General features: G+C 36.9%; 1 protein-coding gene across 13 annotated transcripts in view; it reads left to right on the top strand.

Moving 5' to 3' along the window:
• Nucleotides 1-24,195, top strand: part of LOC131075033 (glycerol-3-phosphate acyltransferase 9) — a 337,473-nt gene that overhangs the window by 210,962 nt on the left and 102,316 nt on the right. For all 13 annotated transcript variants that reach the window (XR_009113163.2, XM_058011874.2, XM_058011882.2 and 10 more), the window contains exon 10: nucleotides 1,845-1,930. Coding sequence is in view for 12 of the 13 variants with exons in the window: in XM_058011874.2 (XP_057867857.2) it covers nucleotides 1,845-1,930 (86 nt within the window). In the remaining variant the exon portion in view is untranslated. The remainder of the gene's footprint in view (nucleotides 1-1,844; nucleotides 1,931-24,195) is intronic.

Raw genomic sequence — 24,195 nt, 5'->3', positions numbered from 1 at the left:
TTTGTGCAAGGTGGTATTTTAATCTATTGATTCCACGTGCATCCATTTTGTACGTTTGGTGTAAGTGACTTCCCCCGTTTTGCTTCCAGGAATCCCATTTTTCCATGCTTTATCTCTTTGTCTTCTTGGTCTTGGGGTTGCCCTTGGAGTTGAACTTGCCATTGCTGATTTAACTTGAAAAAAAAAAAAAACAGCAGGGTTTTGTGGAAAATCAACAAAAAAAATGACAATGAATCATTTGGGAAAAGTAGCATTCAAAAAGAAGAAAAAAATGTGAGGAATTAAGTTAGGAAGGGAAATATAATTTTTTTTGGCAGCATATCCCCTTGTTTTTCAAGATTTTTTGGATTTTCAAAACATGGAAATGAAAAAAAAAGACGAAAAATCCTTACCTAGATCTCTTTTGCTGATTAAATCTTCTTTACTCTCCTCCAAACCCTACAAACTTGTTTTAACCAAGAAAGAATGCCAAATGAGTGGAAAAAAACAAAAAAGACCCACTTTTTATGCTTGCTGGGCGTATTTCTGGGTTGCGTGAGTCCTAAATGACTTGCGACTCCATGCATTTGTCTCGTGAGTCTTTCTAATTGACTCGCCAGGACTCGCCTCACGAGTCCTTGGTGAGTCGACTCGTGGTGCCACTGGACTCGCGAGTCCGTGGCCGTGGCGAGTCCACGAGTCTTAAAACTATGGTTGTTTAAATGTTCATACTGAATTCTTCTGGCCTTATCAGTAGGTAGAAGGCCATTATAGCGTCCACTTAAGGATATTAAATATTTCCGCTATTCAGTCTGTCTACAACTAGTTGTTTTTCTTCGGACCCTGAGAACAATCAACTAGGTGAGCAATGCATTATTCAAAGAAACATATTTCAAGGCGTTTTTCATCAAAATTTTGACAACCTTATTGAATCCATTTTCAGTTCTGGTGTCTACCATACCATCTGTTGTATCCTGCATACCTGTTGTTACCAAGACTCCAAGCCTCAGACAAAAGGGATAGAGCCCAACTGTTGTTACCATGCCTCTGAGCCTCAAGGGACTGAGTTAGAACACAACTTCTTGCAGCTATTTCTCTATTATGAGTGACAAACAATTAGTGAACAAAAATACTATAAGATAAGGGGACAATATGTTGATTGGCTTGTCTAAACTAAGGGACTTACGAATTTTTAGTTGACACAATATATGAATAGCTTCCATAGAATATGCTCAAGTGTGGGGAGTATGTTTAGGTGGAATATTAGATACTGATATTCTTGGATTAACATGGATATGATGAAAATGGACATTGGCTTGTTGCTGAAGATGACCTCAAAATTATTGTATTCTTGGAGGCTGCAAAGAGTTACTGGGGCTCTGAGAAGCACATGAGAAGGAATGGGCTCATCATCATCAATTCTGATAGGATGTATTTCAGTGGCATTGCTGTTGGCCCTTAATTTGTAGATGTTAGATGATTGCTGATAGATGTCATCTAAATGGATTTGTATTAAGGCCAAATGCCTTGAGTACATCCCTCTGATCAAATTCACTTCTAGAAGATTTCAGCATCATTGTTTCATTTCTACTACACAAATATCCACCTATTGTTGTGCGATTTGATGATTGTGGTCTGCCATTATTTGTTTCTCCAGGTGCCCTCTGAGTTTGAATTGGGTCTCTCTTTATTAGAATGCTGGAAATTAGGACAAGTTTTCATAGAATTGTTATATGATTCTTTACATATGGAGGATATCACAAATATATTTAGCAAAAATCTACATTGTACTTGCTAATCATTGAATTGATAGTGAATATTCTCTTGCGTTCATAATATTACTCTTCCTCTCTTTTGTCTTGTAGGGTGCTTTTGAGCTTGGGTGTACTATTTGTCCAATTGCAATAAAGTACAACAAGATCTTTGTTGATGCATTCTGGAACAGTAAGAAGTATGTTGCCACATATGATGATATCTAGTCACAAGATTAAGTCAATTTTTCTTATTCTCTTACATAGGTTAATGCAGTTTGTAATAAATGTATGTGAATACTTTAGAACTTGTATTGTTACCTCTTTTTTGAACTTGCTATTGAAATGCTTTATTGTATCATAGAAATATATAATTATCTTCATGTTTAGTGCCTTCTTGTTTTACTTGTCTAGTGATGCCAACCATTATGAGTCTCATATAAAATTTGTTTGATAGATAATGCTAATTTATAAGTTTCTGGTTCGAGTAAAATATATATATATATATATATATATCAAATAAACAAGACTTGGACTCGGTGAGGGTGACTTGACTCGAGACTCAGCAAAAAAACTTTATGCAAACTAGGCAAAGTGAAAAACCCTGGAAATTTAGAGATTATTAAGGATTTAAAACTTGACTCATGCACCCTTTATTAAATAAACCTTAAAGACAAAATAACCTCATCAAATAGAAACTAATTTGATCACATCCACAAGTATACATCAATCACATAAGTATAAATGTAAATTGTAGTTGAAGGAAATAGCAAACTTAGATTTATAAATATTGTCAAATGTATACAAAACTCATGGAATATGAAATCTATGACATCAAGTGTTCCAAGCAAATATCAAAACAATAATTACAAGTCTATGGCTCAAAGTATCCATCCCTCCTACGAAGGTGTCTAAGGTAGGTCCTGGATGATTTAGCAACCATAATCTCTACCTGTGACTTCATGCCACCCTCACCAACATTGGCTGTGCTTGTGTTTGTTCGTTCTCTATCCTCCTCAGCTATGGCTACAACCTCAACTTCTCTATTTGTTTGGTCGACCCAATCAAGGTCCTCGTCACTAAAGAGAGGATCTGTAGCCTTAGTGATCCACTTAGAATCTGGATCGACCTCCTCTAGCGTGATCAGTTTGGAGTCATGGTCCAAACCCTATCTTTGTCTAAGATGGAGGTTGTAATAAACAAAGACTCAATCATTCAACCTCTCCATAGATAGTCTATTGCACCTCTTGGAGTGTATGTGTTAAGCATACTCCAATTGCGTTCACTACTAGAAGCACTACTTGGTTGACTCAAAATGTGAATGGCTATCCTTTGAAGATTTGGTGTTTTAGGACCAAACATTTGCCACCATCTACCTGAGATGAGAAAAAGAGAACAAAATCAGTCTCATTTCCAACTTTAAGACTTTAAGTTTCAGGTTTATACATTTAATAATAAATCTAATAATATAAAATTAAAATTATGCCCTTAAAATATATTTTTATATGACTGCAATTTTGTTTGATTTTCTTTGCAATTTTGATGAGAGAAGAACTCCCTTTGTGCATTAGAAAAGGCCTCTATCTTGTGGACTATAGTGCTGGTATCATCAGATGACATCCGTTCTATCACTGAGTAGAGCCTATTAAGAACCTCCTCATCCACCTTGAAATCAGGGCTGAAATGGAATGCCAAATTAAGGTAATAAGCGACTACATGGAGGGGCTTGTGAAGCTGGAGGTGCCATCTCCTATCAATGATCTCCCAAATGGGACAATACTTACTCTCATCCCTTGCATAGACGGATCTAACATTGGCGTCCTTGGCCCTATCCATGCCCTCGTATATGTAGCTCATTGTAGGCTTCTCTGCATCAAAAACTCTTAGGAAAACTACCAATGGCTCAATGAACTGCAAATATTGTGAAACATTAACCATTAACTTATGTGTGAATGAAAATAAGCAAATGAATGAAAAATCTGAATAAAACTTAAAACATAATGTAGAATTTATAAAATTTTTACCTTCACAATCTCTGCACAAGGGACCGAAAAGCCTAGGTCATAAAAAATGCAATCCGTCACATCAATCTTTGGAGTGGTCGTAGCATAGGACGAGGAAGTCCACTCCTCACCAAGTAAAATATGCCACAAAGCTTCCTTTGATTGAATCAAGGATTGTAATGTGATGAAATTGGTGGCAAATTTAGTGATTCTAGGATGAGCCAACTCGTTCTGCCCCATGTATTGCCTCTTTAGGCTAAGGACCCATGTTTGATTTCACACATTTGCAAATATTTTTGGCCTTATCTACACATGCCCCGATCCATGGAAGCTTGCCAATATTGTCCAATATTAGGTCAAGGCATTGAGTGGCACATGGAGACCAAAATATAGTTCGGTGCCTCTCCATCAAAAGTCTACCCGCAACAACATAATTTGCTACATTATCGGTCACCACTAAATTACATTCTCCTCATCAACCTCAAGTATGACTTCCTCTATAGCCTCAATTTAAATTTGAATTTGCGGAAGCATCAATTGATTTCAGGAACATGGTGCTACCTAAAAATGAAGCAAAATCAATGATCATTCAATAAATCATAAAATAAAAATATTAATCACTAAAACAAATTTAAATTATTCAATGCATTGAGGGAAGTAGAATGATCAATCACCTGCAGAAGAAACAAGAAAATTTAGGAGCGTCCTATTTGTCCTATTGGTGCAACCCTTCTTGCTGCATATCTCATGCTGCTACTTTAATGTGGCTTTTACATCAGCTACCATTTCTACCAAAATTGGACCACTTAACTCAGCTTCAGAAGGGGCTTTCAACCCTACCCCACAAATAGTTATGGCATCAACCATGTTTTGCCAATAAGGAGACCTAACACGTCACAAATAAATTAAATAAGGTATGTCCAATAAAATTTCATTAGACAAAGAATCAAACTATAAAAAAAAAAAAAAAAAAGAAAAGAAAAAAAAAGAAAAAAAGAAAAAAAGAAAAGAACTAACTGGCTGCAAAGAATGGAATGGTGCAATAGTACCAAAATTGGCCAATTGCATGTCTAGCTGCATCATGTATCTATTGTAGTGTGTGGCCCAAAATATGAATCCATCCTGGATTTACGAACTCTAGGACCAATGCTAATACTGTCGCTACCACTAACACTAGCACAAGCACTTAAACCAACACTAGAAGAAGCACTATCACTAGCACTAGCTCTAGCTCTAGCACTAGGGCGAAGTGGAGGCTTGGAAGAAGCCTCTCCAACACCACCAATGCTCACCAACTCCTCCCTTTGCCTCTTCTTCATTTCTTTTTGTATTTCAAATGTTTCTACTTGCACTTGGCACTCACGAATAGCCTTAGGAGGTGCTAGGGTGCATGGTTCAGCATCATGGCCATGTACGAGGGCAAGATGGTATTTCAATCTATTTATGCCTCCATGAAAAATTGTTTTGCAATATTTACATTTGGCCGCTTCTTTTTTTATGCCCTTCAAAAATTTCAACATGTTTCCAAGCTGGGTCCTTTCTAGCTGGGGTTCTAGGAGTAGACGTTGTGAAAAATTTGATTTTCAAAAGCTCATGGCTGCTGCAATAAGACACAATGACAAAAAAATGAACATTTGTTCATTGTTCATTGTAATTTGTAATTTTATTAAACTAATACAAAATTTACTGTTTGTTCAAAAACAATTACTGTTTGTATTACAAATATAGTGTACAGTTTGTTGAGAAAAAGAATTAGAATTAATAATTTTGTTTTTGCTTTGCTCTACACGAAGATTTTTGCAACTCACACCCATTGAAAAATTACAGTTTTTAAAATTCCAGTTCGCACGCAAAACAAAAAAATCTATCTCAATAACAACACTCACATTGTCAATTCGGGATCAAGAATTGTTTGATAAGTTGTGTTAGAGGACTTCCAACTTTGCTCCTGGTTTAAATTCAAATCCTTTAACAAAATTTTGAAAATGCCCCAGAATCTACAGTAGGCTTTCAAAATAAAGAAATATTTTTTATTCATCAATAACATGGTTAGTGTAGGGCACGGTAATTATTAAAGATCTATGTATACTTTTCGTTTTTTCTCTAACGTATTTTTTGCAGCATAGCCGAACCAACACATCACACAATGACCATAAAGACAAGAAGATAAATCATACAAGATGACAGAGATGGATATATCAGATGTACCAAAGAATTGTGACCGGAGGAAGCGCAATGGTATTCAGACCATCAATCTGGTAGAAGAAATAGAGGAAGAGCTAGAGTTATAGGAGGACTTTGCCATTATATGCAGATTCATCGGCCCCAAATGTGATAGAAGAAAGATTAGGGCTTGGGTTGCATAAGCATGGAAGACTCGAGTGATAATAAAATTCCTTCCCAAAGGTTTTTTCATTGCAATATTTGTCTTGGATGAGGAAATAGAAAAGGTATTACAAGGTGGATCATGGGAGATGGATGGCTGCCCACTATTCATGCAAAAATGCCACCAAAATTTCAACCCTAACAAATTGAATCCATATGATCAGCCAGTATGGATACACCTATACAACTTGCCTATGGAATACTGGTTGGGAGGAAGTTTGGAAAAGATAGGAAGATCCTTGGGGACATGTTGTGACATTTTCACACATCGCCCCATTGCAAATGGGGCCCCCCAGTATTTTTTCTTTTTAGGGTTTTAAGTAGCCAATCTTTGCAAGTATAGAGTTAGGGGTTTTCAAACAATTTTTATTTAGTCCTCATGTCAAGTAGACCAGTTATGATCAAATGAGCATTTTGACATCTCAAAAGTGCTAAGGCAAACCAAAGGACGAAAAATGCAACTACTTAGGGCCAATTTTGACAATTTCCTATTTTTGTGTGATTCTTCTTTTTTGCTTTTTGCTTTTTGGCACATTGGGACCAATCCGGGAAGTAACTTTTTCACCTTCTTTTTTTCTTTTTTCAGCTTTTTTGAAAGTTGACCTAGGATTGGGTCATTCAGGTCATGGCAGTAAGGTTCCTTATCTTCGAAATGAAAAGTTTGTATGTCCAAGTATGAAAAGCAAGGGAAAAATCTCTAGATAGGGTGTTGATCCAGAAAGTTCTAGATGAACATGATGATGACCAAGAAAATCCACTAAGTGTTTATGCCAAAGAGAAAGCTTCTAAATGTAGAAGGCAATGTCTTGTGCCATAGCAAACTCCGCCAAAGAGAAAGTTTTTGAATGGAGAAGGCATTGTCTTGTGCCATAGTGAATTCTGCCCAAGGAAAAGTTGAGAATGGCTTGCCAATGCACAAACTCCGCTAAAGAGAAAGTTTCTAAATGGAGAAGGCAATGTCTTGTGCAATACTGAAGTCCGCCCATCAAGGAGAAGGCAATGTCTTGTGCAATACTGAAGTTTGCCCGTCAAGGAGAAGGCAATGACTTGTGCTATGCTTAAGTCCGCCATGTCTAGAAGGAAGTGTCTTATGCCATGTTAAATTCCGCCCATGGTGACGAGAAAAATGGCGTGACAACAAGCAAACTCCGCCCTACACATAGCAAAAATGACTTGGTAGCAAGTGAAGTCCACCCTGTTGTCCTCATTTCTGAAATCCAAAAAATGAAGGCAACCCCTATGAAATTTCTCAAAGAAATTCATATTAGTTCTTCTCTAATACACTTTTTTCGAGGTCAAAATTTGTCTTGGCGTCTAGACACTTGTGTGAGTTTTGGTCCTCCTCGTTCAAGTTTTGGTCTATTTTGGTTATCTTTCCTTTTCTTTTTAGAGCAATTTCGGGTTTGGAAACTTAAGTTGCAAGTGGAAAGAAATTAGCAAGTTATATCACTACTTGCAATTGGGTCTCTAAGACCCGATTACAAGTAAGTGATGTTTTTATCACCTTAGAAATTTTGAAGAGTTAGCATTACCTTCAAACAAGAAAATGAAGTATAAGTATGATAAATATCAAAATGAGATCGCTCCCACTGAGGTTGTTTCTCTTATTGATGAGATCCGAGATACAGAGATCGGACATGTTGACATGTTTGAGTTCTTGGAAAGAACAAAGGGATCACCAATGCATGGTATGCAGTTGTTCCTAAACAACCATATTCATTTGGTCTCTTCTTTCTTGATGGATGTTTTGGAACTTGATTCATACTTGCATGTGCTTCTTATTTTGATAAGGAAACTAGAACAATCAAGGATGATGATGGGAACGTCATTATCAGGTTAGATGCAAAGACCATCAACAAGATCTTCAAAGTTCCTGCAGCTCCTGTGTATGCAGGCATCACTATGAAGAGTGCTTTGGATTATTACAACTAGAGAAGGTCAGATTGCATTAGACACATCAATGCCAAGTGGCGTAATACTCCCAAAACTTGCTTTTTAAAATGGCCCAAGTTGTATCGATGTGACTTCATCGAGGAAGTTGGTGATATGATCACTCTTCTCAATAGAATAATGGGTTTGAGACACTCTAATATGTTTGAAATCTGGATGTAGAATTATATTGTGATCATGAGGAAAGGGCAATCTCACATTTTCTGGGGAGAAGTTATCAGTGATAACTTGTTTGAGCAGCTGTCACAAGTCCCGACCACCCTCACTTTCTACATGAATCCATGCTTGGTGTACATAGCGGTGTCACTTAGACAATTTCCTGGTCTTTCTACCAAAGGTGACAAATCGCTGGTACCAGTATGGAAGTATTATGAGCAACTCACTCTAAGGCCCAGTAGAATTCATTATAGAAGAGTATAGGATGCTTTCTTTGGTCACTTCATGTGCCTTTTTGACAAAACACTTAAGAACAAAAGAGTCTCTGAAGCGGCATGGAAAAAGGTGAATGAGTACGGGTGTTTGTTCCTGCAGTTCCCAACTTTCACCTATATGAGATTTGGATGTTTTGTGGGCCAACCATACATGCTACCGAGGTATCCTACTAACAAAATCATCCTGATGGAGTTGGCCAAACAATTGATGGCAGTTCATGCAATACAACTTGCTAATCACAAGCTAGGTATCAATATTTCCTCACACAATCCATTGCAAATCGGTCGGTATTCTTTGACCACCTCAGTCAGAGCCAAAGCGATGGAGACCGAACTTCAAGAAATCAAGTTGAGTAAGTTCAAAGAGAGGAAATATTTTGATTATCGAGGGATGAAGTATAAAATCAAGAGAGCCTTCATTCATGTTCATCGCCTCGAAGATGTATGGGTTGATCTTCGCACTGAAGAAGATATTAGAAGAATGGATTACAACAGGCTCACCTTGGAGCAGATTGTAGATCTTGATTTGACCAAGATCTCAGAAGGGATGGTTGATGATGGGCAGCTCCTTGATCCATAGTATACAGAACAAAGAGTTGGAGAAGCCCCTCTTCCTTCTCTTCAATGGTCAAAGAAAGAATGTGATTCTATTTTCGACAGATTTCAGCCCATTCTTGCTAACACCAATGCTTGGCTGAAGAATCATAATGTCAAGACTATCAAGATTAAAGGAGCAAAAAGTGATTCAACTAGACCAGTTGGGCGAAGGTCCAACGTCAGGATCAAGTCCAAAGAAGGTGCTTCCTCTTCTGGCAATAGAATCAAGTTGAGGGTCAGCAGAGCTTTGGTTATTCCTCCACCAGAGGTGTCACTGAAAGGAAAGGAAGAATATATCAGAAGAATGGATTACAACAGACTCACCTTGGAGCAGATTGTAGATCTTGATTTGACCAAGATCTCAGAAGGGATGGTTGATGATGGGCAGCTCCTTGATCCATAGTATACAGAACAAAGAGTTGGAGAAGCCCCTCTTCCTTCTCTTCAATGGACAAAGAAAGAATGTGATTCTATTTTTGACAGACTTCAGCCCATTCTTGCTAACACCAATGCTTGGCTGAAGAATCATAATGTCAAGACTATCAAGATTAAAGGAGCAAAAAGTGATTCAGCTAGACCAGTTGGGTGAAGGTCCAGGGTCAGGATCAAGTCCAAAGAAGGGGCTTCCTCTTCTGGCAATAGAATCAAGTTGAGGGTCAACAGAGCTTTGGTTATTCCTCCACCAGAGGTGTCACTAAAAGGAAAGGAAAAACCACATGTGCAAATTCATGTAATTGATGCTGAGAATGACACTCATGAGGAGAATACAGCAGGATCACCTTCATCAATTGGTTCAGATTCTCCTCGTACAACTATTCCCCAATTATCATTGGATGTACCCATGTCCCCAATTGATAGGGATGTGGATTCTTTCTCCACCGTTCATGTGGATCCTGTGGAACTAAGCATGTTTGCTTGTGCTAGCATAGAAGTACCCGTCGAGAACTCTCATGGTGGTTTGGAGAATATCTTCGATGTGAATCCCTCATATGCTATCTTGTCTAGTGTATCTTTTCTTGAGGTTGATACTTTTGCCATGAGTTTTGATAGGTTCATGACAGAAGCTAGTCATGATTTGTCGTCTGGGCAAATGCTTATCGCTGTCCAAACAGAGACTTCTCCTAGAGTGACTAGTGTGGTCTAGATAGGGCCTATTTCTTCGCAAACCATGGTTGCAGTCTCAGATGTGAACTCATTAGGACTACCCCTTTGGTTGAGCTCAATTACACCCAAAAGGAAGAAGTAGGAGATCTCTCCTAACAGTATTTGATTTCCAGCGGCTCAGGATAGCTAAGCCGAGGGCTACTAAGAAGGCAAAGAGAGTCTCATGGGTGGTGGTAAATAGCAATAAAATGAAATATGCAGAAGTAGCAGAGCCTTTCGTTGAGAAACCACCAGAAGAAATGCAGCTATCAGATTACAGGCTCACCAGGATAGAACTTGGAAAGCAGACAGATACAAGTGTCAAACATGATGCCACGGATTCGGTAGCTTCACTGGTGGAAAGCTATGATGAGCTATTGTCGAAGAAGAATGAGCTCAAGGAGAAAAATTTACAGCTCATTATAGTGATCCAAAAGGTCACTAATTCTTCAGAACAGGTTGATCCTTTGACCTCCTCCACATCTGAAAAATCTATTAAGCAATTGGAGAAAACTGCTCAAAAGGCCAAGGCAATTGACTTTTGGGTAGACCAATTGATTGATCAAAGCACTCAGATGGTAAAGAAAGCATTACATGTGTTGAGCAATGTAACAGTAGCAAAAATAAAGTTAAATGAGACTTTGGAGACCTTTAACCAAAGTCTAGAATCAATTGACAAAGATTTGAGGATCTGGCATGAGATGGATCAGATCAAGTTGGAAATCTTGTGCAACAATATGGTGATACTTGGCAGAGAAAGGTATTTAGAATTTGATGAATATTTAACCAACAAGTCATTGGTTATCAAAGATCTCATCAAAGATGTACAAGCTACTCTTGAAATGAGTGACGAGGTGGAGCAAGATGTCCTCTCTAATTTTGACAAGATATCTTGCAAGATCTTAAGTCATGATGGAGAGTTGCTCACAGAAGATTTGGTACTTACGAAATTAATGTCAAGCCTTCTTCAAGAACTGGAATCAGAACAGTTTATTGTCGTCTCAATCCACAAGTTTGTGAATTACCAAGTGTTCTTTGATAAAATGCAAACTGTTCTTGAGGAGCACAAGGAGGCAACAGCAAGGTATTATGATGTTATCATCAAGACTGTTGCCGTTGCCAGAAATACAACAAGTCTTGATTCCAATGAGTTGTAGAAATCCATCGACAAATTCCAATCCTTCATGGCCAAAAATAGGAAAGAATAAGAAGTGTCTCATGACACTTGCATTTTGTTTTCGACAAATTACATGTAGTGTCAGGATTCATGATTGCAATTGGATTTCCACTTACAACCCTGTAAATTGTAATTACATGTAAACAAATTACAAGTTGGTTAGTAATAGAATTGTAATTTGAATAAGTCACAGTTAGTTAGTTAGTTAGTTGTGGAAAAAGTCTTAGTTAGTTAGACTTCTCCCACATTTTGCTCTTAGCCCCTCTCCTACATATACACGAGGGTTCCCTTTCTAATTTCTATCTTTTTAGCAAGCAAGAAAACTTTGCCAAAATTTGCAATCATAGAGGCTTTGAGCTTTATACTTGTAAACTGTTTTTCTTCAAGTAATATCAAGACAGTTTGGAATTTCAGACTGTGTTGAAACCATACTTATATGTCCATTTTGTTCTTATGTCATAGTGGAATATTTCCTTGTATTTGCTTGAGATTGTAGAAAGTTGTTGAGAAGAGCTTCATTTTGAATATTTCCAGACTTTGTACTGAAAATATTGAAGATTGAATTAAGATAGTTTAGTGTTAAAAGTTAAGAAGAGTTGCAAGACTTTGTGCTTGTGGTTGTTCCCATTTCAAGTAATTCGAAGGTGCATCATACTTGCAGACTTTGCGCTGTCATATGCTATACATTGTTCTTGTTTTATCATTCTGAAAAAGGTAGATAGGATTGTGGGAACTTAAGACTTTGTGCTTAGTTGCTATTTTCCTGTCCTAGAGGAGGTGGTGGAAGTCTTTGTTCTTTCAAGAAACTTCATTTTGTCTCTTGTCTTACTTTAAGTAGTTGTTTATTTTATAAGAGGAGAAAAGAATATAATCTTTTTTGAAAAAAGAGGGAAGGTTGTTGTCCCACCCAAATTAGATTAAGTATTTAGTTAGTAGAAAAGGGGGAGCCTTCCCTAAATTAGGAGAGTTTTATACTCACACACTATAGGTGAAACTACAATTTTGCACATCTTCCCAAGTGTACAAAATTTTCAACCAACACACTTGACGGAGATGTTTGAAAGCAAAGATCATATTTGAGGGGAACAAGCTAGATATAGCGATTCAAATAACTTCCTTTGCCATCCTAAAAGCCCAATCCCACTTCCTTTGCCCATGGAAAAGCTTGATCTCACGTCCTTTGCCCTTGGAAAAGTCCAAACCCACTTCCATTGCCCTTGGAAAAGTCCGAACCCACTTCCTTTGCTAGTTGAAAAGTCCGAACCTACTTCCTTTGCTAGTTGAAAAGTCTGAAATTTTCTTGATGATCTAAGGTAAGGGTGATTGTTAACGCCAAGGTTTGAGTTTAAAGGAAAATATTCAAAAACATTATCAAGTCGGCTTCTTAGAAGATTAAAAAAAAGATTTATACAAAATGCAATCAAGTCGGCCTAAATGGGGAAGAGGCACATCTCATTCTTGAGCGCCTATAAATGGCAAGAAATCCTACCATTTGATCACAATAGCAAAGCGAATTATTCCTCAATAAGCAGAAAAATGATTCCACAAGTGCAGCGAATTTGATCAAGAATAAGGCGATTTCATCCATTCATCTTCAGCATCAACGAACCCTGTCTGCAATCATCATCAGCAAGGAAGCTTTCTAGACAACAGGTTTGTGATGTCCCCAAACTAAACCTCATCAGTATTGTTATTATTAAGAAAACTCCTTGTATTATCTTTATAAATGATAATGAGCAAAACATTGTTTAAGATGATGAAGGGTGTAATAACCTTTAACGAACAACACTTATATGAAAGTAATGGTTGAGTTCATCAAAGGATAGCTGCCACATTACGGTTTTTAGATTGTGGTCTATCATAACCATATTAGGACGTACCATTCACAGAAAAGAATCACATAAGTCGATCACAATTGAGAGTTGTTAAGGAATAATGGGAAAGATTAAGAAACAACATTCCTATGCATTCCTCAAGAGCAACAATCAAGTAAAGTTATTGAAGCGGGATTCTACTAAACAAAGCTTATATTTGAAAGGAGTGATTAAAATGGAGAAGTTTGTCGCAACTTTATATTAAACAGTGACCGGTCAGTCAAAAGATAGGTCAGTGATCTGAAGGAGGAATCGTAATAAACAACCTTATATGCCACGATTCAGAATACAAGGGATTGAGAGGTGATGACAACTGTCTATATCATCACCGGAGGAGTATTTAGAAGGCAGCAAATTATGTTAGCAATCATCCAAACTGAAGTCAAACATTGATTACGATTTGTCTAGTGCAAGCCAATGACTTTGATTAGGTAGTGATGAATATTATTCTATGGCAGCGACTGTACAAATAATAAGTGCGATTGATAAAGGAAGAAGAGATCATACGATACTATAAACTTCAACGATGATATTTGCTTGTTAATTAATAGAAGAGCATCGATTACCGTGACTAAGGATAAATAGTGGTATGAACGATGCCATCCAAAGACTTAAAAACACATCCACTAAGGCAGAACCATATGCAATTATTGAAGGCTCATATGTCGAATGATGGGAGGGCGATAACTAGTTAATTAAGGATATATAGCGATAACTACTTATCGATAATTTGTCAAGTCTTATGAATCGATGATAGCGCTCGACTAATCACCCAACTATCGTTATTAAGGGATTGATATTATTGTGACTCCCATTTGACTAAATCGGTAATTAGCGACGACATCAATATATTAAAGACTCCTCGATAATCAAAGTAGTTCATAGGCAAGATAAGAAATTGGAAGATTAAGAAGGAATCGGTTAAATAAGTCTAATCGATAACTATTAAGAAGCGGTATGGTTTGAAGGGACAAAGTCATGTCTTTCGGAGGCATCACTTCAAAGTGTAAAGTATAAGAAGGGATCAATAACAGATACTTTGGATACATACGGGAGAAGGGATATCTGGTTACCAACGCCCATCGTCTTACTTCCAGGAAGATATACATTTATATTTAAATAATAGACTGCAGCAGTAGCACTCACTACTCCCTTAAAGTCACAATTGTAGTAATTAGTATTGAGTCATTATCAGAGACACCGACTGTAATGTTCCCTTTCTAGGTGACAGGAGAAGAGTAGTGGGATGGTCTATTATTTGGATCTCGTAGGCTGGCAGTGGTGGATAGAGACTCATGCAGGGTATTTAGTATCCGGAGTTGGCATTACAGACAGTTTGAGGGCCATTGGGAGCAGTTCCTTGATTTTAGGGAGATTCCCTATTTTTTAGGAGGTTGTGTCAGTTCCCATATTGGAGGTTCCATGGGACCATGTCATGGTTTCAGTTTCAGGGAGTTTGGGTGTGTTTCCTAGTTTCTAGGAGCATCCCTAGATTTTAGGGATGGGACTGCCAGTTAGCTCAGCTTTTCTGGCATCAGTCACAGATAGGTGACAAAGTTATATTCATGATTGTTTGGTCATTTTGGGCTATTATTGGATATTTGGAGATATTTTAATATATTTAAATCTTTCCTAAGTTAGTGATTAAATAAATTAAAATAAGGCTATGTATTTAGTCATTTTGGAGTAATAAGGGGTTTCTGGCTTCATCTGGGTTGATATGCCTATGTGTTATAGCTCGTTGGAAAGGTCTTGAACTTTGCTACATGATTCTCACCTTCCGGAGTCTTTTTGGATGCCTGAAGCTATTTATTTGCAATTTAGTGTTATTTTCCTATAGTTGATGCCATAATTAGAAAATAACACTCTTTTCATAATGCGCCAACTTTACTCCCTTTTAGGGTTTGGCTTGGAAAGGAAAGGAGATATAAGGAGATGAAGACCAAATTGTTCATTATCTTTTTACACAGTCAAACTTATTTTGCGAATTAGCTCTGAGTGGGCGATTCTTCATCTGGGATGCAAACCCCAAGATCTAGACTGGCTGGGACGTAGCCCTCAACAGTTATTGGCATTGGAGTCTTCAGGCAGAGTGCATTGTTGACAGAGATTGAGTACGCCATTCTTCATTGTGGATTCAGGTTGCAGAGTAAGGTTTTCAGCATGGCAGATTCATTCTTCAGCTTGGGTGTGATCCTTGCAGCCTTAGGGCTGCCATTTGCAGTAGGTACATCCCACGTGGAATGTAAGGAATGCTTGTATTCAGCCTTAGAGGTATTCTTGATTCATGATCACTATTCACCTTTCAGTTTGGCATCATTGTTGGATGTAAGTTCCTTGAATCTGCATTGGAATTATTATTTGGTTTTACAAATCAGAAATCAAATCTGTTTGGTACAGCTTGTAGCAATTCTGAATTTGGCTGTATGTTCTTATTTATTTTCAGTCTCCTTTCATGTTTACTGTTCATTATTCATTACTTGTTTGAAAACTATCAAAAAACACAAAAAGAAACAAACCTTCTGCAACTTCTGTCTATTCTCTAAAACCATCAAAGGAATCACAGGAAGATATAATTTATTAATTTAAAAACTACAGCAGATCAGCAAGGGGATCCATTAGGGATCTTTCACCGACCAAGTCGGATGTCGTAGTAGTGCACCCGTATATCAATAAGATTGATATCTATCTAAACTTGTAGATTGATATCTAATGTATTAGATTGTAGTTATGTTATTCCATTTAGATGACATAGTAGATCTAAAACAACAGTCATTCTATACTTGAATCTTGTTTGGCAATATAAAACATAAAATTGTCAACACTAAGCACCAAAATAGAATGAAGTGGCTGGCAATTTAAGAATTTGGGCAAAAAATCTTTGCGATCCTGGGATCCAAATAGGGGACATTACAAGTGGTATCACAACAAGGATCCTGCCATCCTGCAAGGTAAAGAATCTAAAGATGAATCAATGAATCATTCTAGTCAAGGAAAAAGAATCTAACAATATGTGTATTCACATGTATGCTTTGTGTTTGTAGATATCAATGTGTATGCTTCATGTTTTCAAGGGTATGCTCCATGTTTGTACAATTGTATACTTTGTGTATGCTCGGTGTCTTCATGCATTCATATGTATACTTCGTGTTTTCACATGCATGCTAAATACTATCTGCAATCCTCTTATGGGAGAGGGCTTGAGGAGTAAGAGATGGGTCACAAGGGGCTCGTAAGTAACCTAAAAATGGGAACTTACAATTGAGGAGTCAAGTCACCCCTTACGTCTTCCCCCCGATCTTGCAAGAGGGAATGCATAAAGATTGATGAAAACCCATCTTGTGTTGTGGGCTTGAGATGGAACAAAGTATTGATATTGTCCCCCCAACTTCACAAGTCTTGTGTTGTGGGCTTGAGATGCAATATAGTTTTGACATTCTCCCTCCGACTTCAGAAGTCTTGTGTTGTGGGCTTGAGATGCAATAGAGTTTTGATATTCTCCCCCAAACTTCACAAGATGGCAAGTTCTTAGGGAAATGAGGCCTTGATGGGAAAATGGCTCTCAAGATACCCATCCCATCTCTTCTTCCCAAACTCTACATGCTTGTATTAAGTATGATGTAATTGCTTAATCCTTACAATGGGATATGTATATTTTTGCATGTGTGGTTCATAATGTAGTGACAGGTTATCTTCACTCATCTAAGTACAAGGTTTCAAAGTCAAGAACCTTCATGACAAATTTAGGAATACTTGTGGGCAAGCATCTTAAAGAAGGGGAGACGGTCATGTCCCCATATTTATGCTGGATAATAAATGGATTTATATTTAAAGGCATGATGAAGGAATAATTATTTGAATCAGTGATTTTTATGAATGCTTGAGGGCAAGCATTTCCAAGGAGGGGAGATTGTGATGTCCCCAAATTGAACCTCATCATTATTGTTATTATTAAACAAACTCCTTGTATTATCTTTATAAATGATAATGAGCAAAACATTGTTTAAGACGATGAAGGGTGTAATAGCTTTTAAGGAACAACACCTATATGAAAGTAATGGTTGAGTTCATCAAAGGATAGATGCCACATTACGGTTTCTAGATTGTGATCCATCATAACCATATTAGGACGTACCATTCACAGAAAAGAATCACATAAGTCGATCACAATTGAGATCAATAGTTGTTAAGGAATAATGGGAAATATTAAGAGACAATATTCCTATGCGTTCCTCAAGAGCAACAATCAAGTAAAGTTATTGAAGTGGGATTCTACTAAACAAAGCTTATATTTGAAAGGAGCGATTAAAATGGAGAAGTCTGCCGCAACTTTATATTAAACAATGGCCAGTCAGTCAAAAGATAGGTCAGCAATCTTAAGGAGCAATCGTAATAAACAACCTTATATGCCATGATTCATAATACAAGGGATTGAGAGGTGATGACAATTGTCTATATCATCACTGAAGGAGTATTTAGAAGGCAACGAATTATGTTAGCAATCATCCAAACTAATGTCAAACATTGATTACGATTTGTCCAGTGCAAGTCAGCGACTTTGATTAGGTAGCGATGAATATTATTCTATAGTAGCGATTGTACAAATAAATAAATGCGATTGATAAAGAAAGAAGAGATCATACGATACTATAAACTTCAGCGATAATATTTGCTTGTTAATTAATAGAAGAGCATCGATTACTGCCGCTAAGGATAAATAGTGGTACGAACGATGCCATCCAAAGGCTTAAAAACACATCCACTAAGGCAGAACCATATGCAATTATTGAAGGTTCATAAGTCGATTGATGGGAGGGTGATGACTAGTTAATTGAGGATATATAGTTATAACTACTTATCGATAATTTGTCAAGCCGTATGAATTGATGACAGTGCTCGACTAATCACCCAACTATCGTTATTAAGGGATTTATATTATTGTGACTCCCATTTGACTAAATCGGTAATTAGTGACGGCATCAATATATCAAAGAGTCACCGATAATTAGCTTGTTCCCGATAATCAAAGTAGTTCATAGGCAAGATAAGAAATAGGAAGATTAAGAAGGAATCGGTTAAAGAAGTCTAATCGATAAAGTATTAAGAAGCGGTATGGTTTGAAGGGACAAAGTCATGTCTTTTAGAGGCATCGCTTCAAAGTGTAAAGTATAAGAAGGGATCAATAACAGATGATTTGGATACATACGGGAGAAGGGATATCTGGTCACAACGCCCATCGTCTTACTTCCAGAAAGATATACAATTATATTTAAATAATAGACTACAGCCGTAGCACTTGCTACTCCCTTAAAGTCATAATTGCAGTAATTAGTATCGAGTCATTATCCTCAAAAACACCGACCAAGTCGGATATCATAGTAGTGCACCCATATATCAATCTTGATATCTATCTAAACTTGAAGATTGATATCTAATATATTAGAGTGTAGTTATGTTATTCCATTTAGATGACATAGTAGATCTAAAATAACAGTTTTTATATCTGAATCTTGTTTGGCAATATAAAACTTATAAAATTGTCAACACTAAGTACCAAAATAGAAAGAAGTGGTTGACAATTTAAGAATTTGGGCAAAAAATCGTTGGTATCCAAATAGGGGACAATACAAAGTTCAACCTCAATATCAGCAATCAATACTTGGAGGACAATAGCATAATAAAATCAGGGGTGAAGTGTATTATTGCAAGGAAGCATAAGGATGAAGGATAAACAACGAAGACATGTTCTACACAGTCAAGGTAAGGAATTTTCTACATACCAAGGAGTCCAACACCATCACAACTTCAAGGAAGACAAATTGAGGACATTCAAGAAGGAGGATGCAAGAAGTTTCAAAGGATAACAAGAGGAATCTAAGCTAAAAAAAGGATTTCACATATACACCAAGGAATTCAATTCAAAGACAAGAAATTTCAACATCAAACATCATCAAGGAGGTCACGAGAAACCAGGGATTCCACATCATGAGGTCGAAGATCATGAATAAGGAAAGATCAACCATCATCATCACATTGAGTTAATTGAATAATGTTGAGTATCAAGAGATATTGCTCAACACTCATTCATGATGATGAATCAAGTCTACAAGTGCAAGTTGAGGTGGCATCCTAGTCACCACTCTATCAATCAGAAGGTCCACATCGACATGTCCAAATCAATTCACCTGACTCATCCATGTAGGCACAAACTTTGAGCTACCTACCCTCATATTTTATTGGTTCACATTGAACCTAAATGTAATTTTCTCATTGACCAAAAGGAGTTTGTTGTAACAAACCCTAATTAGGGTTTCCATCTTGTAATCTCGACCATTGATCTCAAATAGATCTGAGCCATTCGTTGTTAAGAGCTATCTGTAAAAGGCTCAAATCATCTCATTTGTAAAGGTTAATAGCAGGTTAATAGTTTAGAAATAGTTGATAGTTCAACAATAGTGAATAGTTGATAGATGCTAGATAGCAAGCAGTTAGGATAGAGTGGGAGAAGAAGAAATTGTTGCTAAGGCTTGTAAATGGATATACTCTTTTCATTGAAGATATGGTGAAATGTGTTATTTCAACAAGCTACATGGTTTCTACTTCTCATTTACTTTCATGTTGATTAGATGAATGAAAGGAATTGTGAATGAATAATGATGAAATTCATATATCCATACCACTAGCGATTTGCTGATTGTAAGTCTGCCTTGTGTGGTCAACTGGAATTCTTAATGAGCTTAACTTCAATTGCTATTCACACTTTGATATGCATTGCCTTGATGGTGTCTTCGTTGTTGATAGTGATTTGAACATCATGTGCCTACCTTAGGAGATCACACTAGCTTTGTAGAGTTGTTCGTTGATGGCAAAGCGAAGCTTGGTTGAATTTCACCTAATTGTTCATCGTCTCTTGCATTCTTAGGAGTAGTGTAGTCTTCCTAAACCCATCTCTTTATCTCTTTTTTATTCTCCAAGAAAGCAGTTAGAATCTAAGTTCCAACAATTCAAGCATTCAAGTATTCCATGTAAGTCCCCTTGGATTACCAGCAATCACATCAACCAATTGAGCTATCCACAAGTCGAGACCTGACAATAGAAACCTTGGAGTTTTCCAATTGATCACGAAGTTTAGCATTTGGGAAGATTTTGGTCGAGAGAGGATAAGATACTTTTGTATTTTATTCTGTGTTTGATTGTGCCTAAAAAACACATCAACAGACACCACAGAGATTGCCTCATACTCGTATTCTTGAAGATACACCTCCTTAGAGTGCTTAAACAAGGCACACATACCCTACTTCTTATAGGATTCAAACTTGTGATCTTTCTTTCAAAAGCACACGTTCTTCCTTGTTATAGTGGACGGATTTTTCGCTACATGACCTTCAATATCTCATCTGGATCTTTTGTGGTCATCTTAATAAATGTATATTGGAATAAAAGAAATATCTTGCAAAATTGCAAATATTAGTTAGATGGGTTGCAAATTTAGGAAGAAATACAAAAACTAACAAAAAGAATATTTCACTTCAAATATAACCCAAAATCACAACTCATATGTAATAACATAAAATAGTTAAATAAATATTAACAAAACATGGATAAATACTGATATCTTAAGATTAGTGCTCTGAAATAATTAATGATATCTTTGATGGAACAATTTTTTAATTTTAATTTTCTAATTTTAGGCTACTAGCTAGGTTATTATTGATTTGTTTTTGTTGTCTCCGTTTAACTAGGTTTCATTTTATTTTTCTAAAAGGAATATGGCTTCCACAAATAGCAAAATTGACGACAAAGCTAAGGACCCTTGTTGGAAATATAGTACACTAGATCCAATCTGAGGAGAGGTTATTATTATCCATTGCACTAAGGGTATGATCAAAGTCACAAATTGACTCAGATATCACCTTGTATGGATGCTTAAGATCTTATGCCATGTACAAGAGCTACTCCAGAGGTTGAGGAGGTGAAAGCATAGTTTGCAAAATTGTTGAGTCATGAAGTAATTGTGAATTTTTTCCCAACACAAGTACTCTCAAGGTTTATTTGCTTGTTGAGTTTTTGGTGAGTACTCATGAGTTTTATTTCTATGTAAGTACTCACAACTCACAAGGTTTACTCATTGAGATTTTTTGTCGAGTATATGGAAAAGATTGTCAATTTTTTTGTGAGTGCTTACAAGAACTCACCAGTGAATTTTTCCTTTTGACTCTTTGTGCTAGCAACATGTCAACTTCGTTGCGAAAAATGTGGGTTAAACAATTCAAAAACTCTATATTTTTTGCTTTATAAGCATTGTTTTTTGCCTTTGAAAAATTTGAAAATGATGTGGACTATGAGATTCTGTGTCATTTTAAGGTCTTCATTTGGGCTTGGTTATAGGGGCCTCATGCCTCGATCTTGCCCTGTACCATGACAAGGAGTGCATCTAGGGCACACTAACTCCAGATCTTTCGAGTTGGTGTTGAACTTCAACATTGTTGGGGGTTCTCCCTCCAAACCTCAACCAAACTCTTTTGGTACATTTTGTAGTTATATTTTGCATAAAAAAATTGAATTTTTTTTGTTCTTTTAAAAAAAATTATATTTAAAAGAAATTTTGGTTTTTTAAGTTATTAGTTTTGTCAATTAATCTCCAATGTGGAAATTTCTGGCTTGCTGAGTACTTTGAGTCCAAGTTTATGAACTATGGGCAAAAGTACTTCTTGCAACATATGATTAGATGAAAACAATGAAAATGATAATAGTAGAGGAAAAGATAATATCAAAGGTGATTGCAGCCCCAAACCTAGTTTTTAGTTGTGTAAGGTCAAAAGGAGATATGGGGGGTTGTTCTTCCATTAGGCCATGGATATGAGGATCAAACAATGTGAGAACCCATAGTTCTAGCTTTTTTTGTTCCTCGTAGCACTCTTGGTGTACAACTTACATTGGAAGATACTATATGGAATAGAAATTGCAACATGAGGTAAAGTTGGTATGTGCAAGATTTTTGTACAGCAACAATATTCCATTTGATGTTGCTTCAAGTGCTTATTTCGAGTAGTTGGTTAGTGCAATTGTCGACCATGGTAGGTAAGGGGTTCAAGGCACCAAGTCATCATGAGTTGAGTGGCTCATTAGTGTAGGATGAGATCCAAAATACATGCCTACTAGTAGAATAGAAGAAGATTTGGGAAAAAAAGGGCTGCATCGTTTTATTTTAGGGGTGGACAGGTGGCAAGAATAGGACACTCATGACCTTTTTTAGTGCCTTCAGGGGGGCAACTAGTCCTTTTAAAATTAGTTGATGCCTCTAATAAACTAAAAAGCTAGAGACTTTGAGCGACATGTTGAATGAGATGGGATTGAAAAATGTCATTCAAATAGTGATTGACAATACAATTGCATATATGTATTTGGCAGTCTTCTATAGGCGAGGCACCCAACATTGTTATGGAGCCTTTGTATTGCTCATTGTCTTGACCTACTTCCTGAGGACATAGGGATTCTAAGCTGGATGAAAAACATGGTTGATGATCAAGGAATATCGTAAAGTACATCCACAACCACACATGGGTCCTCAATCTTATGAAAGAATACATTAATAGCAAGGAGCTCATGCAATTAGGAGTCATACACTTTGTCACTAATTTCCTCACCTTTTAGAGTATAATAGTTTCATTGCCCAATCTTAAGAGCATGTTTGCAAGAAAGAGGTGGTTGGAGACTCCTTATTGTAGGAAGGCCAAACAAGAGAGTGGTGAAGACCATTTTTGATAATAGATTGGCCAAACTCATGGAGGAGATAATCAAGGAAAGTTTTCAGACTCCAATATCTATTATTTTTGTTTTCATTTTCTAATGTTACAATTTGGTGATATTGTAAAATTTTGATATTTAGGTGTGATAACCATTTTGAAGGGCTCTACAATTGATGGATGAAGATTGAAAACTCACAGGCTATCTATATAAGGCCACTGATAAGGCTAATATGAACCCATATGGCACATTATTAATGAGAGGTGGAACCAACAACTCCACAAACATATTCATGTTATTGCTGCCTATATTAATCTCAGGCTTTTCTTGTCTCCTTCATTTAAAGCAGATTTAGGGGTTATGCTTGGCCTCAACACGCATATTGAGAGATTGGTTGTTGATGGCAACCTTCAAGACCCCATATTTGATGAGATATAGAGTTATAAGAGGGCTGAAGGGGGCAATATTTTCTCCAACTTTTTGCATTCCTAGGATAGCCACTTCACAACTAGCAAAAAGGAAACATATATGTTTAATTTTAATTTACTAAAATTTTGATGAAGTTATAAATGTTATCCTTGTAAATTTCTAGTGCAAAGATTATGGTGCCACAATGCGTAATCTTCAAAAGCTTGCCATCCACATTTTATTACAGCCTTTTAGTGCCTTTGATTTTGGGCACAACGGGAGTCTTTTTGAGGCTATTTGTACAAAGAAGCATAATAGGTTGACTTAGAAGTGCTTGAATAACCTTGTCTGTTTGGTACAAGCTTTGGCTGTATGAAAATAAGGTACAAGAGTAGGATACATGTCATTGACTTGATCTTGATGGCATTGATCAATATATATATTGGATTATTAAGTTTGATGATATTGACGTGGATCTATTGTTAATTGATGATGAATTAGTTGATTTGGAGAAGAAGGGGGATGAATAAGAAGCGAATGTAGTAGCACACGAGGAGGAAGGTTTGGTTGGTGAGCCATTAGGTGGGGGTTCCTTGCACACATAGCTTGATCCTATCACTATGGATGAAGCACCTATTGAGGATTTCACAGCTATACCATCCACCTTCACAACACCAAACGGCAATAGTGTTTTTCAGCTTTAGTCGTAGAAGAGATTTATGGTTTATAATTTTTATAGATATTGAAACT

Source organism: Cryptomeria japonica, chromosome 11 (assembly GCF_030272615.1).
Source record: "Cryptomeria japonica chromosome 11, Sugi_1.0, whole genome shotgun sequence".
In the NCBI taxonomy this organism is placed as follows: Eukaryota; Viridiplantae; Streptophyta; class Pinopsida; order Cupressales; family Cupressaceae; genus Cryptomeria; species Cryptomeria japonica.
Note: the sequence above shows the minus strand (reverse complement) of the source record. Positions and strands in the feature narration are given on the sequence as shown.